Below are 16,878 nucleotides of genomic sequence, written 5' to 3' on the forward strand. Positions count from 1 at the left end.
TTCATGAATAAACAAATAAAATCTTTAAAAAAAAATCTCCTTGTTTAAAAAGAAAAGGATTTAAGAGTTCTGGCTCTGACACTTCCTCATCCATAAAATGAAATGATTGGGTTTAGATGACATCAAAATTCCTGTCTAAGGTTAGATGTGAGTGGGATCACAACTGAAATGAATGTAACTTGTCATCAAGTTACAAGTATAATTACTTCAATTAAAAAAAAATGGGGTCTTCTGAGGCTCAGTCAGTTAAAGCCTCCAACTCTTGCTTTGGGCTCAGGTCATGATCTCAGGAGCCCTGCATCAGGCTCCACACTCCACACAATCCCACAGAGGGATTCTCTCTCTCCCTCCGCCCTGCCCCTCCTCCTCCCTCTGCCCCACTACCCCACCCACCCCACCCTCCCCAGTCTCTCTTTCTCTTCTCTCTTTTAAAAAATTCACACACAGAGGGTGCACATCTCTTTTCTTCCCTTTTTCCTGGGTTTTCTAGAAGATTACACTGAACCCACTAAAGCTCCTAAATCTAGAAAAGATTGATCTTCTCCCAAGAAGTGGGTGGGGGGAAGGGACAAAGACACTCAGGTGTATTTCCTACTTATCTTTTATGAATCACAAGCTTAACCCAGTGGTGAAGAGCACAGATCTGTAGCCAGCTGAGTTGGGTTTGAATCCTGGTTCCACCATGTCCTAGCTGATGACTTGGGGCAACATAACTACCCTGTGCCTTAGTTTTCTCCTTAGTAAATGGGGATAATGATAGTATTTGCCTCAAAGGGTCACCATGATGATCAAGTCAGGGAGGACATGTGTGGAGTGCTCAGAGCATACTGGGAGTCCCCATTACCCACCAGCCGGCCTACAAAAGTCCTGATAAGTGGAGCAGAGCTGTCTTACACTTCCAAGGTGCACTCAGGGTTGGCCCCAGGGCTAACCAGAATGTGTCTGCTGTCCACAGGAATGTGCTGATGCTGCCTCTCCAGCTCTGTCACTGGCTGAACTAAGGACAACGTGTAGCGACAGCGAGCTGCCTGCGGAGTTCGCCAGCGCCATCCGTAGGTAAGCACCAGTCCCACGGCCCTGGTGAGCAATGCATTCCCACTTCTCTTGGCTGCCCATGTCAGCTCTTTGTGGGTCATCACAGGGAAGGAGCAGGGGTTGATATGCTCTACTTTTCCCCGGGCCTGGGAGGATCAACGTAAGGAAGAGGCCCTGCTGGTGCCAGGCTTGTTGAAAGGGAGTGACGGGGAGAGCATATAGGCAGTCGTTTCACCTGCAAGTAGAAGATGTCTCACTCTTTGCTTTTCTGTCATGCTCTTGCATTGACTAGAACTTCAGGACAGTGTTAAATGGTGATGATCCAACAGTCATCTCTGTCTCATACCCGACTAGAACTTCAGGACAGTGTTAAATGGTGATGATCCAACAGTCATCTCTGTCTCATACCCAACTTGGTGGCAACAGTTCCTTTCAACATCACTGGCTCTTCCCAATCAGAAGGCCTATGTGTGTATTTATTTAGCCCTGGACATTTTTCCTCTAGTGTCAGTGTTTCTTCCCCTCCCTTCTTCCTTTTCTTCTGCAAGGAGAAACACACTGACCCACCCGGATCTGTCTCCCCCATCATAATTTGCATCATCCCACCATCCTTTTGTAACGCTGTCCAGTAGGCACAGAATGTAAGCCACCTGGGAGATTTCACATTCTCTAGTGGTCAAATTCAAAAAGTAAAAGGAAGGTGACTGGGTGGTTCAGTCGGTTAAGCGTCTGACTCTTCATCTCAGCTCAGGTCTTGATCTCTAGGTTGTGAGTTCAGGGCCCTGCGTTGGGCTCCATGCTAGTAATGGAGCCTACTTTAAAAAAAAAAAAAAAAAGTAAAAAGAAAGTGGTAAATCCACTCTAATTTATTTTATTTACCCAGTGTATCCAAAATACCATTTCAATATGTAATCAGTATTTTTTTTAAAAAATACTGTATTTTAAACAGTATTTTATACTTATGTATCTAACAGTATCTTATACTGATGTATAAGATCGTTTTTCTTCCTTCCCCTCATTTTTCTTCTTCCCTAAGTCTTTAAATCTGGTATGTATTTTACACTTACAATACATCTCAGATTAAACCAGTTAACATTTCAAATGTATAGGAGCTCACGTAGCTATTCTGGAAAGGTTCTTTGTCTCATCTTTCCAGCCCACGAATTCATTCCCAGCTATATCCATTGTGGTGTGTAGCTTCTATGTTGAGTTTTTTCATTTTGGTGATGAAATCTATCCCTCTTTTTTAACAAGATGAGGCTATCTGAGGATATTTATTACATATATTCTAAAAATGTTCTTCTGTTTGCTGTATTAACTCTGTTTTCTTACATGTGAGTTCTTTTTAGAGTTGAGTTTTGTGACTTTTGGTTTGGCGTCACAAGCCCAACTTTTGGGCTTCCTGTCCTGCTGGCTGATGACAACCTCTCTATGCATATGGGCCCAAGTGTCTGGTCCCCTCCTGCTTGCATGGCTGGCACCTTTGGTTGGATCACCTCTGAATCCCCTTCCTCCTTTCATAGCAGCTTTCTTCTCTGTGCATCTTGAGTTGTGGTTTCCCTTTTCAAGAAGAATAAAAATCTACCTTTTATTTTTTATGATTGCTCATGGTTTCGGGTATACAAAGAACACTCCTTGCTTTCCTGACATGCTTGAGGATATTTAAAAATGGGTTTCCCATTATTTCTGGGGATTTGGAGTAGGAGAAGCCAGCTACAGTAGCCACTCAGTCTGCTGTCCTGATGCAGCTGGGCCAGTTTGTTACAGTGTGGCCTCCAAGCTGGGGATGGATGGAAGGCTGCCTTGTGGGGGGAACTTCACTGCCTTCCTGATTTACTCACTGTCCCTTTGTGTCTTTCCTTCCAAGTTGTAATAACTCTGTTTTTACATTGCCAGCACCTCTGGCCATGAGGTTAAGTTGTAATTGCTTGGTTTGAGGCGGGAAGAGAAAAGTAGCCCAGGGAAAATACCTCAACAAACCCTAATGACTGTGCCAGAAACCTGGATGCAAATCTACTCCCCGCGTCCAACTGGGAGCCGTTTGGATATTGTATCAGTAAATTAAGCCCCTCATTTTTTCAAATTCCCCAAACCCCCAAGGCCTTTGCTGGCACAAGTAGGATGCAGGATTCCACCGACGAAACAGAGAGACCACATTAGTTCGGGCTTCCAGTAAGTTGGTGAGTGTGGATTTCTGATCCAGTCCTGGAGAGATGGAGCCCAGAAAGAACCCACAGGGCTACAGGAGAAAGAAAAATAACATCCTTATATTGTAAATATAGCTGAGGAACTGGAATAATCATTTCATGAGGGCACATAATTCAGACACCTGAGAGCTGAGGTCTGGGAGTGTTTTTATGTTTAAAAATCAAGTGGAAACTAACGTCTTGGAAGGTCTTAAATCACTACCAAACTGTGGTTGGAGTCTGTTGAGGGAATCTGCCCTGTATTTTCAGAAATAGTTCCTCCCTTAGAAAAAGATGGTTGCAAACACCAAAGTTGTAGGCCCAGGTATCCAGGCTGCAAAGAGCACGAGTGGAGAGGAGTTTTGGGAACAGGCTCAGCAGTGGCCTTTTCTGGAGGAGAAACTCCTCTGGAAGGTGCCTTGTGGCATCCTGGTGGCTGGTTCTAGGTCATGGTCCTGTCCCAGGCAAGCCTCCCCGCTGGCTACTTTGCCGGGCTTTGGCTTCCACCAGTCCTTTGCAGCCCAGCAACGCCCTCCCTTCTGCTTGGAAACAAACCAGGACTCCAGACAATCACACATTTACTGCGTGCCTCCCATCTGGTCTGATTCCATTCCCTCCACTTGCATGAACATTACTGCACTTTACTGGCTCCAGTGTTACCATCAAACCCATCTGGATGACCAGGTTTCCAGGCTCGCACAGGACAGGTTTTCTTACTGAGGCACCTGATCTTTGCTGTGTTCTGCACAAGATGCATGCCACAAAACCCTTCTTCACCTCAAATCCCTCTCTTGCTCTTAGTCTACTGTTTCCATGAATGACCTTTCCAGCAGGGAAGTGAACTGTAAAGATGCAGCTGAGAGTGTATTTTCAGAAATGAGTCGTCTTTGTAGTGACATGGTGTTTGTGTAGCCTGCCTTCGGGACCTAGCACAGCTGAGAGGAGAGGCTGTTTTATCTCCATCATATTCTGGGGAGGCAGTGAGGAGCAGGTGTTGTTCTCTGTATGATGAGGGTGGCATGGGAACGGGCACAGCAAGGCTGAATAGTCACATAGGGAAGCAGTGGGGACATTGCTTGCCTTCACCTTCTCTGCTGGACCCCCGCATGCTAGCACAGGTGCTTACAGATGGGTATGAGCTGAGCCCGCTCGTGTGGGCTCACCTGAACACTCAGTCCACTGTAGTGTGCTTGGTGTGGGCAGATGGGAACCTTTGCACCCCTAGTACATGACCACTCATCTGTCTACCAGATGCCGAGGGGAAGTGAACTGCCAGGGGTCAGGAGGCAAACTTCCTCTAACACACAGACCCCGGGTCATACTGGTTAAAAGGTAGGGATGCTGGACTCTTCAGTGCTAGAGAACAAGAAAGAGTTGGGAAGGGGGCTGGTGGGATGCCCGGGTGGCTCAGTGGTTGAGCGTCTGCCTTTGGCTCAGGGCATGATCCCAGGTCTTGGGATTGAGTCCCACAGACTCTGCCTACGCCTCTGCCTCTCTCTTTGTGTCTATCATGAATAAGTAAAATCTTAAAAAAAAAAAAAAAAAAAAGGAAGGGGGCTGGTGATGTGGTGACCACCTCAGATGATTCCACATCCATGTGGCAGGATCCCACTTGGTAGGAGATCAGGCCCTGGCTCCAGCTCCACCATGGCCACCTGTACCTACCAGCCACCCTGCTGCTGCAGGAGGCTCGAGGCATTCAGTCCCAGGCCCACCAGGATCATTCTGTAAAATGCTGCCTTTACACATGAAAGTGGCCACTCTGTCCAGGGACCAGATGTGCCTGACTTGTCAGGCAAAGGATTGCAGAGGCCTCTTTTTCTCTCTTTGATGAGTAACAAGCCACTGCTGTTTGGAGAGAGGCTGTGTGTCTTATCCCTGCGAGGAGACATCTGGGGCAAGTGGGCCTCACCTGACTGGTGTGGTCATGAGACATCAGCTCTCGGGGACCCAGATGTGCCCTATTGGGAGGGGAGCTGGCCCACACAGGAACAGGCAGGTGCAGGAGGCAGGGTCTCAGAGTTCACAGACAGAATGGGAAGCCTCCCATTTCCCCTTCCCTGGCCCACAGACCTGCACCAGCATGCAAGTCACTCATGAGGCAGAGACCTCAAGGACAGACCTTGACACATCTACCAGGAGGAAGAACACAATAGTCAAGAAGAGATGTTTCACAGCAGGGTGACCAGTCACTCAAACTGGAGTTGGTTGAGAACAGGCAAGCTAGCCAGAGAAGATTGCTGTGTAGGGACCTGGTTTGAGGCAGGAGTCTCCCAAGCACATCCGTGTGCTCCTGAGAAGGCCTCAGTAATAGGGGAAGTCCTGCAGCCACACCAAGTGACTTTGTAAGGTATAAATCTGATGGTTACCCTGGATTAGTGTTCTGTTGCTGTGTTACAAATCACCACAAGCTTAGTGGCTTAAAACAACACCCATTTAGTAGCTTACAGCATCCTGTGACTGTGGGTCAGAAGCTGGGCACCGCATGACTGGCTTCTCTGCTTAGGGCCATGTTCTCATCTGAAGCTCCACTTGCTGGCTGTTGACCCGTGGGAACTTGGCCCCACGAGGTCTCTGACATGCCTTTCTCACCACCCCTCCCATCCTGAGAGTCAGCAAGGAGAACCTCCCACTCATCAGATCCCCTGCCAGCTTTAAATCTCTTCTCAGTAGAGCCCAGCGCCTTTTAAGGGCTCACCTAACTAGGTCAGGTCTACCCAGAATAATCTCCTTATTTTAAAATCAGCTGTTTGGGACCTTAATTTTATCTGCAAAATGCTAGTAGTACTGCCCTCCAGGGGTTGTTGAGGGCAAGTGGAGGACCAGGAAAGGGAGGAGACCCAACACTGGTGTGGGTAGCTGGGCAGCAGTGTTGCTGTCGCTGACGGGAGGAAGGATGGTCTGGAAGGTCCTGCTCCAGGCAGGTTAAGTAGAAGATGCCTGTTAAGTTGAGATGTCAAATAGACAAGTCCAGAGATCCAAGGGAAGGCCTGGACATAATGAGTTGGAAGCTTCCAGCACATAGAGTTTTAGGAGCATAAATGGGAATGGAAAGAGGCAAGTAAAGAAAGGATAGGACACAAATTACGATCCCCGCCTGCATCCTCAGTACTTGGGGTTTCGAGGTGGCAGCCAGGGAGGATCCGTGCAGAAGACGGTGGGATGCTGGTGCGGCTGGAATGCAGGCAGCAGGGAGTGAAGGCCTGCGGGCAGGGAAGTGAGGTCCAGACAGACCCGCACCCCAGATCCCAAGGTCCCAGGCGACCTCATGAGCTGTGGCAGTGGAGACCAGCCTATAGGGCTAAATGTGGGAGGCGAGGGACAGAGGAGTCACCTGTGCCCACAGCCCCCTCCATGACTAATTGTATCTAATGAGCAATTGCGGGCCCCCGTGGCTTGGCCTGATGATGGCCCCAGGGGAAGCGCCCCTGAACCCCCGACCCCTTTCTCCTGCACTGCCTACTGTGCTCGGGCTTGCCATTACTGGCCAGCCCTGGCCTTTTCATCTTGCTAATAGCATATGCCTCCCTGGGGGCCAGAGAGCCTTGCCTTGCACCTCCCAGGCCCTGTGGCCGTACCCCACCCAGGCAGTACCCTGCCCGGCGCGGTCTTTGAAAAGAAAAACCACCCGCTGGCAATGTGGTCAGAGAGAGGTTGGCAGGACCCTTGGGCCCCTGGAAGAACCATCACTTTGGGTGGAGCCGGAGATGCCACTGCAGGCGCAGGCAGGTGCCAGGGGGCCTTGCAGTGTGACCCCACAGTGACTTTCCACCTGCCACTGCAGGCGTGTTCCTGAGTCAGAAGACAAGGAGGGAGGATGGGATTATGCCGTCCTGGGCACTCCAGAAAACAGTGGAGGGGCAAATGGAACATGTAGGGGTAAGCTTTACTCTCTTATCTGTGTGGAGCCCAGGAAAGTGCTTGAGTTAGCCTTATTTACCTTACCTGGACAAACTATACTTCTCGGCTGAAGGCCAAGATCACAACTAGAAACCAGAAGGAACAGGACATAAATGGTTGAGGTTCCAAAGGGACCTGGATTTTCATCCCCGTCGAACTTCGAGCTGAGGAAAACGGTAGGCTTCCAGAAAGTGTGCCCCTGCGTGTTGGTTCATGTTTAAGTCCAGAGCCTCCTGAGACTGAATGGAGGTCATCCACGGCACCAGGTGAAGAACACTTTGCCAGAACCAGTTTCCCAGATCTGCTTGGTAGATAGAATCACCTGGGTGCTTTTTAAAATGTGGTTCTGGGCCTCACCCCAAACCTACTGAGGCAGAATCCAGGGCCCTTGGTGCTGTGCTGCACACATGCACTGGCTCCGGAGCAGCGCTGCCCACTGGTGGTAGGACACCAGACACAAATACAAGCCACATGGGTAATTTTAAATGGTCTAGTAGCCACATTTGAAACTTAAAAATAAAAGTTTTGCCCAGTATATCCAAAATATCATTTCAACCTGTAATCAGTATTTCATTCTTTTTGTTTACATCCAACCCTTTAAATTCTGGTGTGTATTTACACTTCTGGCACACATCTGAGTTGAGGCCAGCCACATCCTGGGTGCTCGGCCACCACGACTCGGCTGCCCTCCAGGAGGTGTGGGTCTGGAGCTCTGACCAGGACCCAGAAGTGCTCCTGGACCCCCAAACAGGCCAGGTTCTACCACTTGCACTGACAAAATCCAAAGAGAGACAAGTGGTGAAACAGGAAAGGAATTTACTTTAGTGAGGCCAACACTGGGAAGGCAGCGACTAACATCATAAATGCTGCCTCTGAAGTGCTGAAAATACTCTGAGGTCTAGATAAGGAACAGGTGGGACAGAAGTCTGTGGGGATGTGCAACTGTGCACTAAAGATCTGATCCATCATGGTCTTGGGGTCTTGTTGGCTCATGGGGGCCGTCGTTGCTTTTGAGGGATAGTTTCAGTTCCCTCAGGATGCTCTGCGTGTTGATCTTTTGTCTGAGTTAAATAACGAGCTGGAAAAAAAACTTTTTTTTTTTTTAAGATTTTATTTATTCATGAGAGACACAGAAAGAGAAAAGAGAGAGACACAAAGGCAGGAGGAGAGGAAGGCTCCATGCAGGGAGCCCGACGCGGGACTCGATCCCGGGTCTCCAGGATCAGGCCCTGGGCTGAAGGCGGCGCTAAACCGCTGAGCCACACGGGCTGCCCTGGAAAGAAAACCTTAGTTAAAAAGTACAAAGATCAAAATGGAGGTAAAATCCCCTTTCACTGTTCCTTCAAAGTGGCTTAGTTTCAGTCCATGAGCAACACTTGGGAGGGAAGACTCATACTCTAGGTGTTTGCCTCACTCGAATGAAAACAGGTAAAGTAACCCACATTTTAGGTTTAGGTTTGAGGTTTGGCCTCTTCTTCATATTCTTAAATAAATAAGCATCCAGGAGATGCCTGGGTCGCTCAGTGGTTGAGCATCTGCCTTTGGCGCAGGTTGTGATCCTGGGGTCCTGGGATCCAGTGCCACATCAGGCTCCCTGCAGGGAGCCTGCCTCATTCTGTGTGTCTCTCATGAATAAATAAATAATAAATCTTCAAAAAAATAAATCAGCACCTAGTTCTGTCCTGGACACTGTACAAACAAGTGTGCTTCCATCTCCTTTCTGAGGCCCAGGGAGTTCTGGGGGGCAGTTCTCAGCTCCCAGGGTTTCTGCCCCCTCCCCTGAGGCGGGGGTTTGGGTTGGGCAGGGTCTTTGAGGGCCTCTCCTACCTTCCCAGGTTGGGTCCCCTGTTAGAGCCTGCCAGGTCCAGAAAGTTCCCTCCGATCCCCAGGGGTCTGGGTACTGGGCAAAGGAACCCTTTGTTTTGTGGTGAGGCTGGGATTTCTGTGCTCTCATCAGGTGGGGCAGCGGTGTGGATGTAACTGGGGAGTGGGAAAGGGTGTTCTGGGCAGTTTGTGCTCTGAATTTGAGTTCATGGTGATACTTTAAATTCCCTTCACAATTTTTTTTCCCTTTACATCATTAAATCCACTTTTGAATGAAAGAAAAGAATCGAAACAGTAACAAAACGTAGAACAAAAACCCCTTCCCCATTCTTTATAGCCAGAGAGAAGCTGGAGAAGTCTTCCTGTTTTCCTGGCCTTCCCTCAGCAACAGAGGGCTGTCTGTAGGGCACCACTCTCCCAAGACCCTTCTCCCTTCTGCTAGGAAACAGTCCCTCTCTGGATTTCAGCAGGAAATGCAGCCAGATCTGAGATTTCCTGGTGGCTGCTCGGGCCCAGGAGAGACACATTCCTCAGGAATTCCTCTGCAGCTGCTCTGGCTCTGGCTTCCTTAGAGTGGGTGGGAGGATATGCTAGGAATCAGGAGTCCTCTGATTCAGAGCTGGTTGTTAGGTTTCATTTAAACACCCCCCCCCCATCCTCACAAAAGCAAGGCTAGATTTTTGTGTTGCAGTTCTTTAACGAGCTTGAAAAGCTTGACTTGAGCTTATAGTAGCTGGAGGCAGAAATGTAAAAGAGATTTGAGAAGCCTGGAAGGGCGGAACCATTTGAACCCCTGAGAGCCTTCCACCTGGAGGCCAACCCCCCCCCCCAACCCTCCTACAGGAAGTGTTACCATTGAGACTGGCTCTCACACTTTACAGAAAGCATACAAAATTATAAAATCTTTAAGCAATGCAGAAGTGAGGAAAGTAGAAAAGGAAAGCCTTCTTTCACCCCCTTCCAGGAGTCACCCATTGTTGAATAGTGGGTAGCTTTCTGGTGTTTTGTTAGTTTCTCAGCCATTCACATTCAGATTTTTAGTTGTTTTTGCAAAACTGGCCTCCTTGACTTGTTTACCAAACACTTTTCCATACCAGTGTATGTTGATCTGAGCTTTTTAAAAATGACTGCAGGTATTTCAATAGAACTATTATATCTTACGGAAATTAACCAGTCCCCCAACTGATTCCCATTCTCAGCTGTTATAACCAATACTGAAGTAAACCCACATAATCTCATGTGTCTTTACACACCTACACACCCTGTAAGAAAAACCAGAAATCAGATTGCCTCGTCAAGGGGTATGTTCATTTTTTATTTTGCTAGATACTCCTAGATTGCCTTCCATGAATCATTTTTAGAGTTATTTCTTCCATCAATCTGGTTTCTCATGATGCTCCAAGGAATCAGATACCTTCAGGGAGTTGCGCTGGAGCTGCTTTAACAACTCTTGTCACTGAGCTGCTGTCACCCAGGCGTGGTGCTCAGCACTGGGGATACGTTTGGGTAAGAGACTACACGCCAGTTTGGGAGCCTGCTGAGCTTAAATAAAACAGATGAGATTGTGCTGCATGTGAACAGATCTGCACAGGGCCCTGTGACTATGCAGGGATACTGTGCCTGGGACAGGGGGCCTCGGACCTCTTTAGGGAGGGTGCTTGTTACTGTTTCCCTGCCCAGGTCTTATGCTCGAGGGAATCAGAGGAAGGCAGTAAGCCCATTGGTCACTACAAACCTCCTGTAACAGAGCCCGAATCCCCTTACTTGGGGATATTCCAGGAGTAAAAAGAGCCCATGGAACTTGAAGCCTTGTGGGAGGGAGGCTGTCAAAGTGCAAATCTAATTTAAGTACTTTATTTTTTAAAAAATGTATTTAACAGAGAGTGCACAGGGATAGCAAGAGGGGGAGGGAGAAGCAGGTTCCCCACTGAGCAAGGAGCCCTATGCAGGACTCCATCCCAGGACCCCAGGATCATGACCTGAGCCAAAGGCTGACGCTTAGCCGACTGAGCCACTCAGGCACCCTTAATTTAGTACTTTAAAGGGGAACCAAGGACCTTTAAAAGGACAGTATCAATTTCTGCTCTATCACTATTGTTTTTTGTTTTTGCAAAGTTAGGATCATGTTGATTTCACTGTCCAAGGTAGGCTGCCCAGACCAGAGGCTCCTCTTCTCAAATCAGTGATTTAAGAGATGCTTACTGGCACACTTGGCAAAGAGGAGTGTGGAACCCAGATGAGGTTTTGTGTCAAGCTGCACTTGTTGCTGAACATTTGGTATGCCCATGGCAGAAAGGAACTTCTAGATTGGCGCAGATTCCACATTCTACAACCTTCTGTCTTGTTCCTTTGTGACATATACTGAGATCTGAGCTCTGTAAAGGGCCCTTACCATTAAAGAACGTGCGCTCAAATCAGCCTTTAGGAATGCAGTGCTGAGATGTTCTGGTTCTGGGGGGACCTCGAGGTACCTCTAGTACCTTTTTAGTACCTGCCTTTTGACTTGGCAAGCTGAACCTTCCTCCTCTCTGCCACCACTCCAAAGGGAATAGCCCCGATCTTGTTGGGTTACTCAAAGCATGCCATGTCTCTCCTCAATACAGAGAAAAGAAGTTGAAGGCCAGAGTTCAAGAGTTGGTGAGCGCCTTGGAAAGACTCACCAAGAGCAGTGAAATCCGGCACCAGCAATCAGCGGAGTTCGTTAATGACCTAAAGCGGGCCAACAGGTAAACTCTCCATTTGAGGATTCCCAGTGGAGGCCCAGGGAGGGTATTTCCTTAATTGCTGGGAGCCATCCCTAGGGAATGGAAAGTCCTCACCAGTCTGCCACCCTCCTGCAAGCCTGGCCTTCCCTAATACATCATATCCCAAAGTGTTTCATAGAAAACTAAGAAATGTTCAGTAAAGGCTTCTCCTTGGGGCCTCAGATGTGTTTGGGAAATGCAGCATACTATAATCCCCTTAACAATTTATACAATAAAAGTTCTGAGAAGTCATACAATTAAAATAAAAAATTGTGCTTAAGCCAATATTTTCCAAACAAAACTAGCTCTTTAACTTTTATATGAGCAACATTTATTTTTTTATTTATTTTTAAGTAAATTTTGCCCCCATCGTGGGGCTCAAACCCATGACCCTGAGATCAAGAGGTACTCTACCAGCTGGGCCAGCCAGATGCCCCTGTGTGAGGAATGTTAAGTATCCCATGGAACATTACGGAGCACTGCTGTGAGACAAGCTCAAGTTTTTTGGGCTCTGGATCTCTTTACGGAAGCTCACGAAAACCTGAGGACCTCAAAGAACTCTGTTCCCAGAAATTATCTGTTGATGAAAAACTGAGACAAATTTTTCTGAATTTTTACTCATTTACAAAAAAAATTAATAAATTCATTACATGTAACACACTGGCATTCATTAAAAAAAAAAAACCTATTTTCCAAAAAGATAATTAGAAAAGTGGCACTGTTTTTACAATTTGCAAATCTCTTTAATGTCTGGTTTAACAGAAGGCAGCTAGATTAGCACCTCCACTTCACAATGTACTGTTCTGAAATCAAGGGAACACCGAGCTTCATGTAGACCTGAGGGGTGTCTGAGGCCTCTCCCTGAGAGGGTCTTGGGAATCCCTGGGAATTGGTCCTCAGACCACACTGGGAGGACCTGACTACATGGAAGGGACTGGAGTGCTAGTTTGGACCAGAATAGGTTTAGGACTTACCCAGCCTTGGACTTACCTCTTGCTCTCTTATCACCAGGCTCTTGGGAAGACAGTTCAGACACTTTGTATTCTGTGTTTGGTGAGCACCGTAGTTTATGGCCCTATGCTCTGAATCCCATCAGCCCAAAGTGTAAAGAGAAGGTATCAGAGTCTCTCCACACTCCTCCTAGGTGAGATCACTTAGACTGCAGGGCTTAAGGAACATACCTGCTAACTTACACTTGACCCATGAACAGCAGACTCATTACTTCTATTTAAATGACAGAATTCTGGAATTCAGCTGCCTTCATCCAGTTTGGGATGTGGCTAGTCTGAGTTGTTGGTTAACACCCTTCCTAATGAGGGACTAGCCTCTAGCATGGAAACCAACTGTAGTTAAACCAGCAGGTGAATCGCCACAAGTGTGGAATACCTGATTTCAGATTCTTACTTTAGAGGCCGAGTGACCTCTCTGGACCTGGTTACCCAGCAGACAGAACAGCGAGTGTCTCAACACTAGTCAGATGACTCTTCCTTCTCTCCACTCTCCCCTCCACCCCCACCCCACAGCAACCTGGTGGCTGCCTATGAAAAAGCAAAGAAGAAGCATCAAAACAAACTGAAGAAGTTGGAGTCTCAGATGATGGCCATGGTGGAGAGACACGAGACCCAAGTGAGGATGCTCAAGCAAAGAATAGCTCTGCTGGAGGAGGAGAACTCAAGGCCACACACCAATGAGACTTCACTTTAATTGGCAGTTGGGCACAAAGCTCTGCCTGTGGAAGCCTAACTCTAGCAGGTCACCGGGGAGAGAAGGGCCCTGGGAGACAGAGCACCTGGTGGGAGAGTGACAAAAGGGAAGGCTAGCAGGTAGGTCAGCACCTGCATAACAGAGTACCATGGACTCAGCTCTGGGGATGAGTGGCCTGGTGATACCATGTACTCTCCCCAGAGGATCTTGTGCCTCCCCTTCTGGGACCATGGACAGTGTGTAAATACCTGCTCTGTGTGCCATGCTCAGTAGGCCTTGCTTTTGCTTTCAGCACTGGCAGTCACTCTCCTACCCGTTCTGAAGGTTGTGCATCAGTGGTACCCTTGGCATTTGTTTTATAAGATGGTCCATTCTTTTCTTCTCTTTTGGTAGTGATCTGGTCTTTCACATCCCCAGTTTCTCCTTTCTTTCTTCAGGGATAAACACAGACACACATGTGGGAGTGGGAGAAGGTGTCTTTGGCCTCTGGAACTGCTGATTTGCTTACTGTGCAACCAGGATTTGGCTTTCAAGACCCTCGTACCAGCTCTGAGAGACAGGCTGTCACTCAGACGTGCTCCGAGAAGGAGATTACAGGGGGATGGTACATAGGGGTTACAGTCCCAGATACATTTAAAGTTACAGGTCAGGCAACCCCAGGGCTATGGCTGAACGATTGTTTGGGAGAATGAGCACTTCTTTCACCTCTCACTGTGGAGGTAGGGCTGGGAAGGACACTTTCTTTTGACTGTCGGATTTTCCCTCCCAGTGCAGCCTTATTAAAGCCAAGACTTAGAGCTGAGATAGTCCTATTGATACAGATGGTGGAACTAAAATTCTATCAGGAGTTTCCTCAAGAACAGAAGAGCATTGTTAGTACTTTTGCCCACCCCAGGGCACCACATAAATGCTATTCTGCAGGAATCAAAATTCATCCACATGAGTACACATGTAGCTCTGGACCTGCCTCTCTTTCTCTAAGGGCAAGACACAGGACACCAAGTTTTGCAGGTGATCCTACTTATTTAAAGACTGCTACTGAATTTTGCTTCCAAAAGGGCAGGGGGTGAAGGAATGGTTGTTGAGGCCTCCTTTTATCCATCCCCCACCCTGAAGTGGTGGTTAGTATACGGTACTTGAACAGATTAAATTTCAAGCAAACTGCTGACAGGGCTAGGCCAGGACCAAAGTACCTGAATTCTTTTTCCTGAAATTCTTTCTCCATCTTAAATTCATTAGTCCACCTCATCTTTCAATTCTTCTGTAGTTACCCCACATGGATACATTTTAAAGGACCACTTGCCTTTCATTCTGAGTTGAAGAGCTACCCAAGGTCCCCTGAGAATTATATCCCAATGCCAGAAATGACAGTTTTGTTTATGACCAGGTCACCACATTAGAGTCCCAATGTCCATGAGCTGAAGATCTGATTTCAGACAACCTGATACAAGTTTACCAGCCTTCTTTGCTATAGTGAAGGCCACTCCAGCCACCACCTAGGAGGGCAGAGCAGTTTGAGCAATTCTATCCCAAAAGCAACCACCCTTCTTTCTTAGGCCAGCAGTAGGCTGTCCATCTTACCAAAAAAAAAAAAATATATATATATATATATATATATCACCCCAAACCAAAAAAAGTTACCAGTCTGAAAGGACCAGCTTTTGGCTGATTTGATCACTGTGAAAGTGCCCCCAGGCTCCTGTTTCTGTTATGAATCTACCATTTAGTCAAAGTTCTTTTGATTTCTTTAAATCAATTTTTATATACTTCAGATAAAATTTCATTTTGTCATATGGAAAATGTGGCTGAAAAAGTTATGTGCAAAAAAAAAAAGGTTCAGAAGACAAAATGTTGGTTTTCCCCATTTTTCCAGTTTGCCAAGGGGAGATAGCGCTCTGTCCAAGGTTGGGAACATTCGTGGCTTTCCCTTTTGTGACTGAACAGGCATCGAAACAGCTTTCCTTTTCACGAACACTGTAAAGTGTGGCTGACACAAGGATACGATCCTCCCTGCTGACTTCCATCTACCATTCTTGGTCCAAGTTAAAAGAGAACTCCTCCTTTTAGGGTCATGTAACTAACTCTTCCAGACCCAGGAGGTCTCAGCTCCTCCATTATAAGCCCCAATATGACTGACCCTACCTGGCCTCCTTTCGAATTTATACTTCAATGTAATACTTTTAAATATGTGGTGATTGGGTAAAAACATTTCCCCAGAAAGAATGTTACTTTTATAAACGTGTGGAATTTAAAAAAGCAATTAAATAGCTACTCCTTTCCTTGTATTTTTCAAATACTCCCTAAGACAAGATCCTTGTTGAAGCTCAACCAACAGGCATTTGTTTATGCTACTTGTGGGGCCCAGTAAAGCCACATTGATTAAATAAATAATTGCAGGTACCCGAATACTTTTTAAGCTGACTTTTTCTTTCTAAATAGAAGTTTATATTAACCTCTCCATCATAGGTAGACAGTGTATGGATTTGTCTGAGGTTAAAAGTCTTCAAACTTCCATGTTTTTGTTTCTACTTCCCTCAATGGTTACCCCTTTTTGGAATTTACCTTCTCTGCTCCATCTCTGGCTCTTAGAGAAACAAGCATGGTAAGAAAGGATCCATTTTACAGTTCCCTTGGAATCTATGTCCCACTGCTAAATTAAGGAAAAAATCATACGCAAGAGACTTCTGCCTGTGGCTGAACTGGCATCAGTGTGTGGGCCTACCAGTGGATCTGATGTTGCTAAACACCACCTGCACCAGCTGCAAACTGCTATGGACTTGCAGGTGGTAAGATTCCTCTTTGAGACTTAGAGCAGAAGTTATTTATGATTCAGTATCTTAAGTGATCAGACAGTTGAGATTTATCACGCCCCTCCCTCCCTCTCTTGCTCTAGCCCCAAAGGTACACTAGATATTTCATCATTGCCAATGCAGGTAATTAACTCTTTCAGATTCACTCTTATCTGCAAGCATGTCAGCTTTCTGAAGTTAATATCCATGCTGCCTGAAACTGGAATGTTAAGTTAATAAAAAAATTAAGTACCAGTTAAACATAATTGCTTAATTCTCCTTTGAGATGCTTGCACTTGTTGCTAACTCTTCCTCTGAGCCTGCAGCAATACTTTAACAGGGATCTCAGAGAACTTTAAATTAGAGCCTTGACTACTCCAGAAAGGCAGTCCAAATTAGAGCCTATGCAATTTCTTTTTGAAAACTGTTAAAGTAGTAAAGTCCTTTCTATGGCCTCATTCCTAAGAACTCGAAACTATGTGAAAATCTCCTCCCAGTCCCTACCTACATATTGATCACATTATTTTAAATGGAGAAAAAAAAAAAAAAAACACTCCATAGTTTTACCTCATCTGGCCTGGACTATGCCACTGGCATGAATTAAAAATCTCTGTAGCTGCCTGTTCCCTTCTAAAGGTGTTCTTATGGACCACAAAAGTTATCCTGCAATTTTTTTTTTTCTGTCAATTATCTTAA

The 16,878-nt window shown here is 46.6% G+C and overlaps 1 protein-coding gene across 8 annotated transcripts in view; it reads left to right on the forward strand.

Moving 5' to 3' along the window:
• The window catches only part of MCC (MCC regulator of WNT signaling pathway), a 324,907-nt gene extending 309,108 nt beyond the window's left edge, over positions 1–15,799 (forward strand). For all 8 annotated transcript variants that reach the window (XM_055325155.1, XM_055325148.1, XM_055325150.1 and 5 more), the window contains 3 exons: positions 956–1,056; positions 11,549–11,671; positions 13,213–15,799. In XM_055325155.1, the coding sequence (XP_055181130.1) occupies positions 956–1,056; positions 11,549–11,671; positions 13,213–13,393 (405 nt within the window). In that variant the 3' untranslated portion in view covers positions 13,394–15,799. The remainder of the gene's footprint in view (positions 1–955; positions 1,057–11,548; positions 11,672–13,212) is intronic.
• Positions 15,800–16,878: the final 1,079 nt, after the last annotated feature.

Source organism: Nyctereutes procyonoides, unplaced genomic scaffold (genome assembly GCF_905146905.1).
Source record: "Nyctereutes procyonoides isolate TBG_1078 unplaced genomic scaffold, NYPRO_anot_genome, whole genome shotgun sequence".
Classification (NCBI taxonomy): Eukaryota; Metazoa; Chordata; class Mammalia; order Carnivora; family Canidae; genus Nyctereutes; species Nyctereutes procyonoides.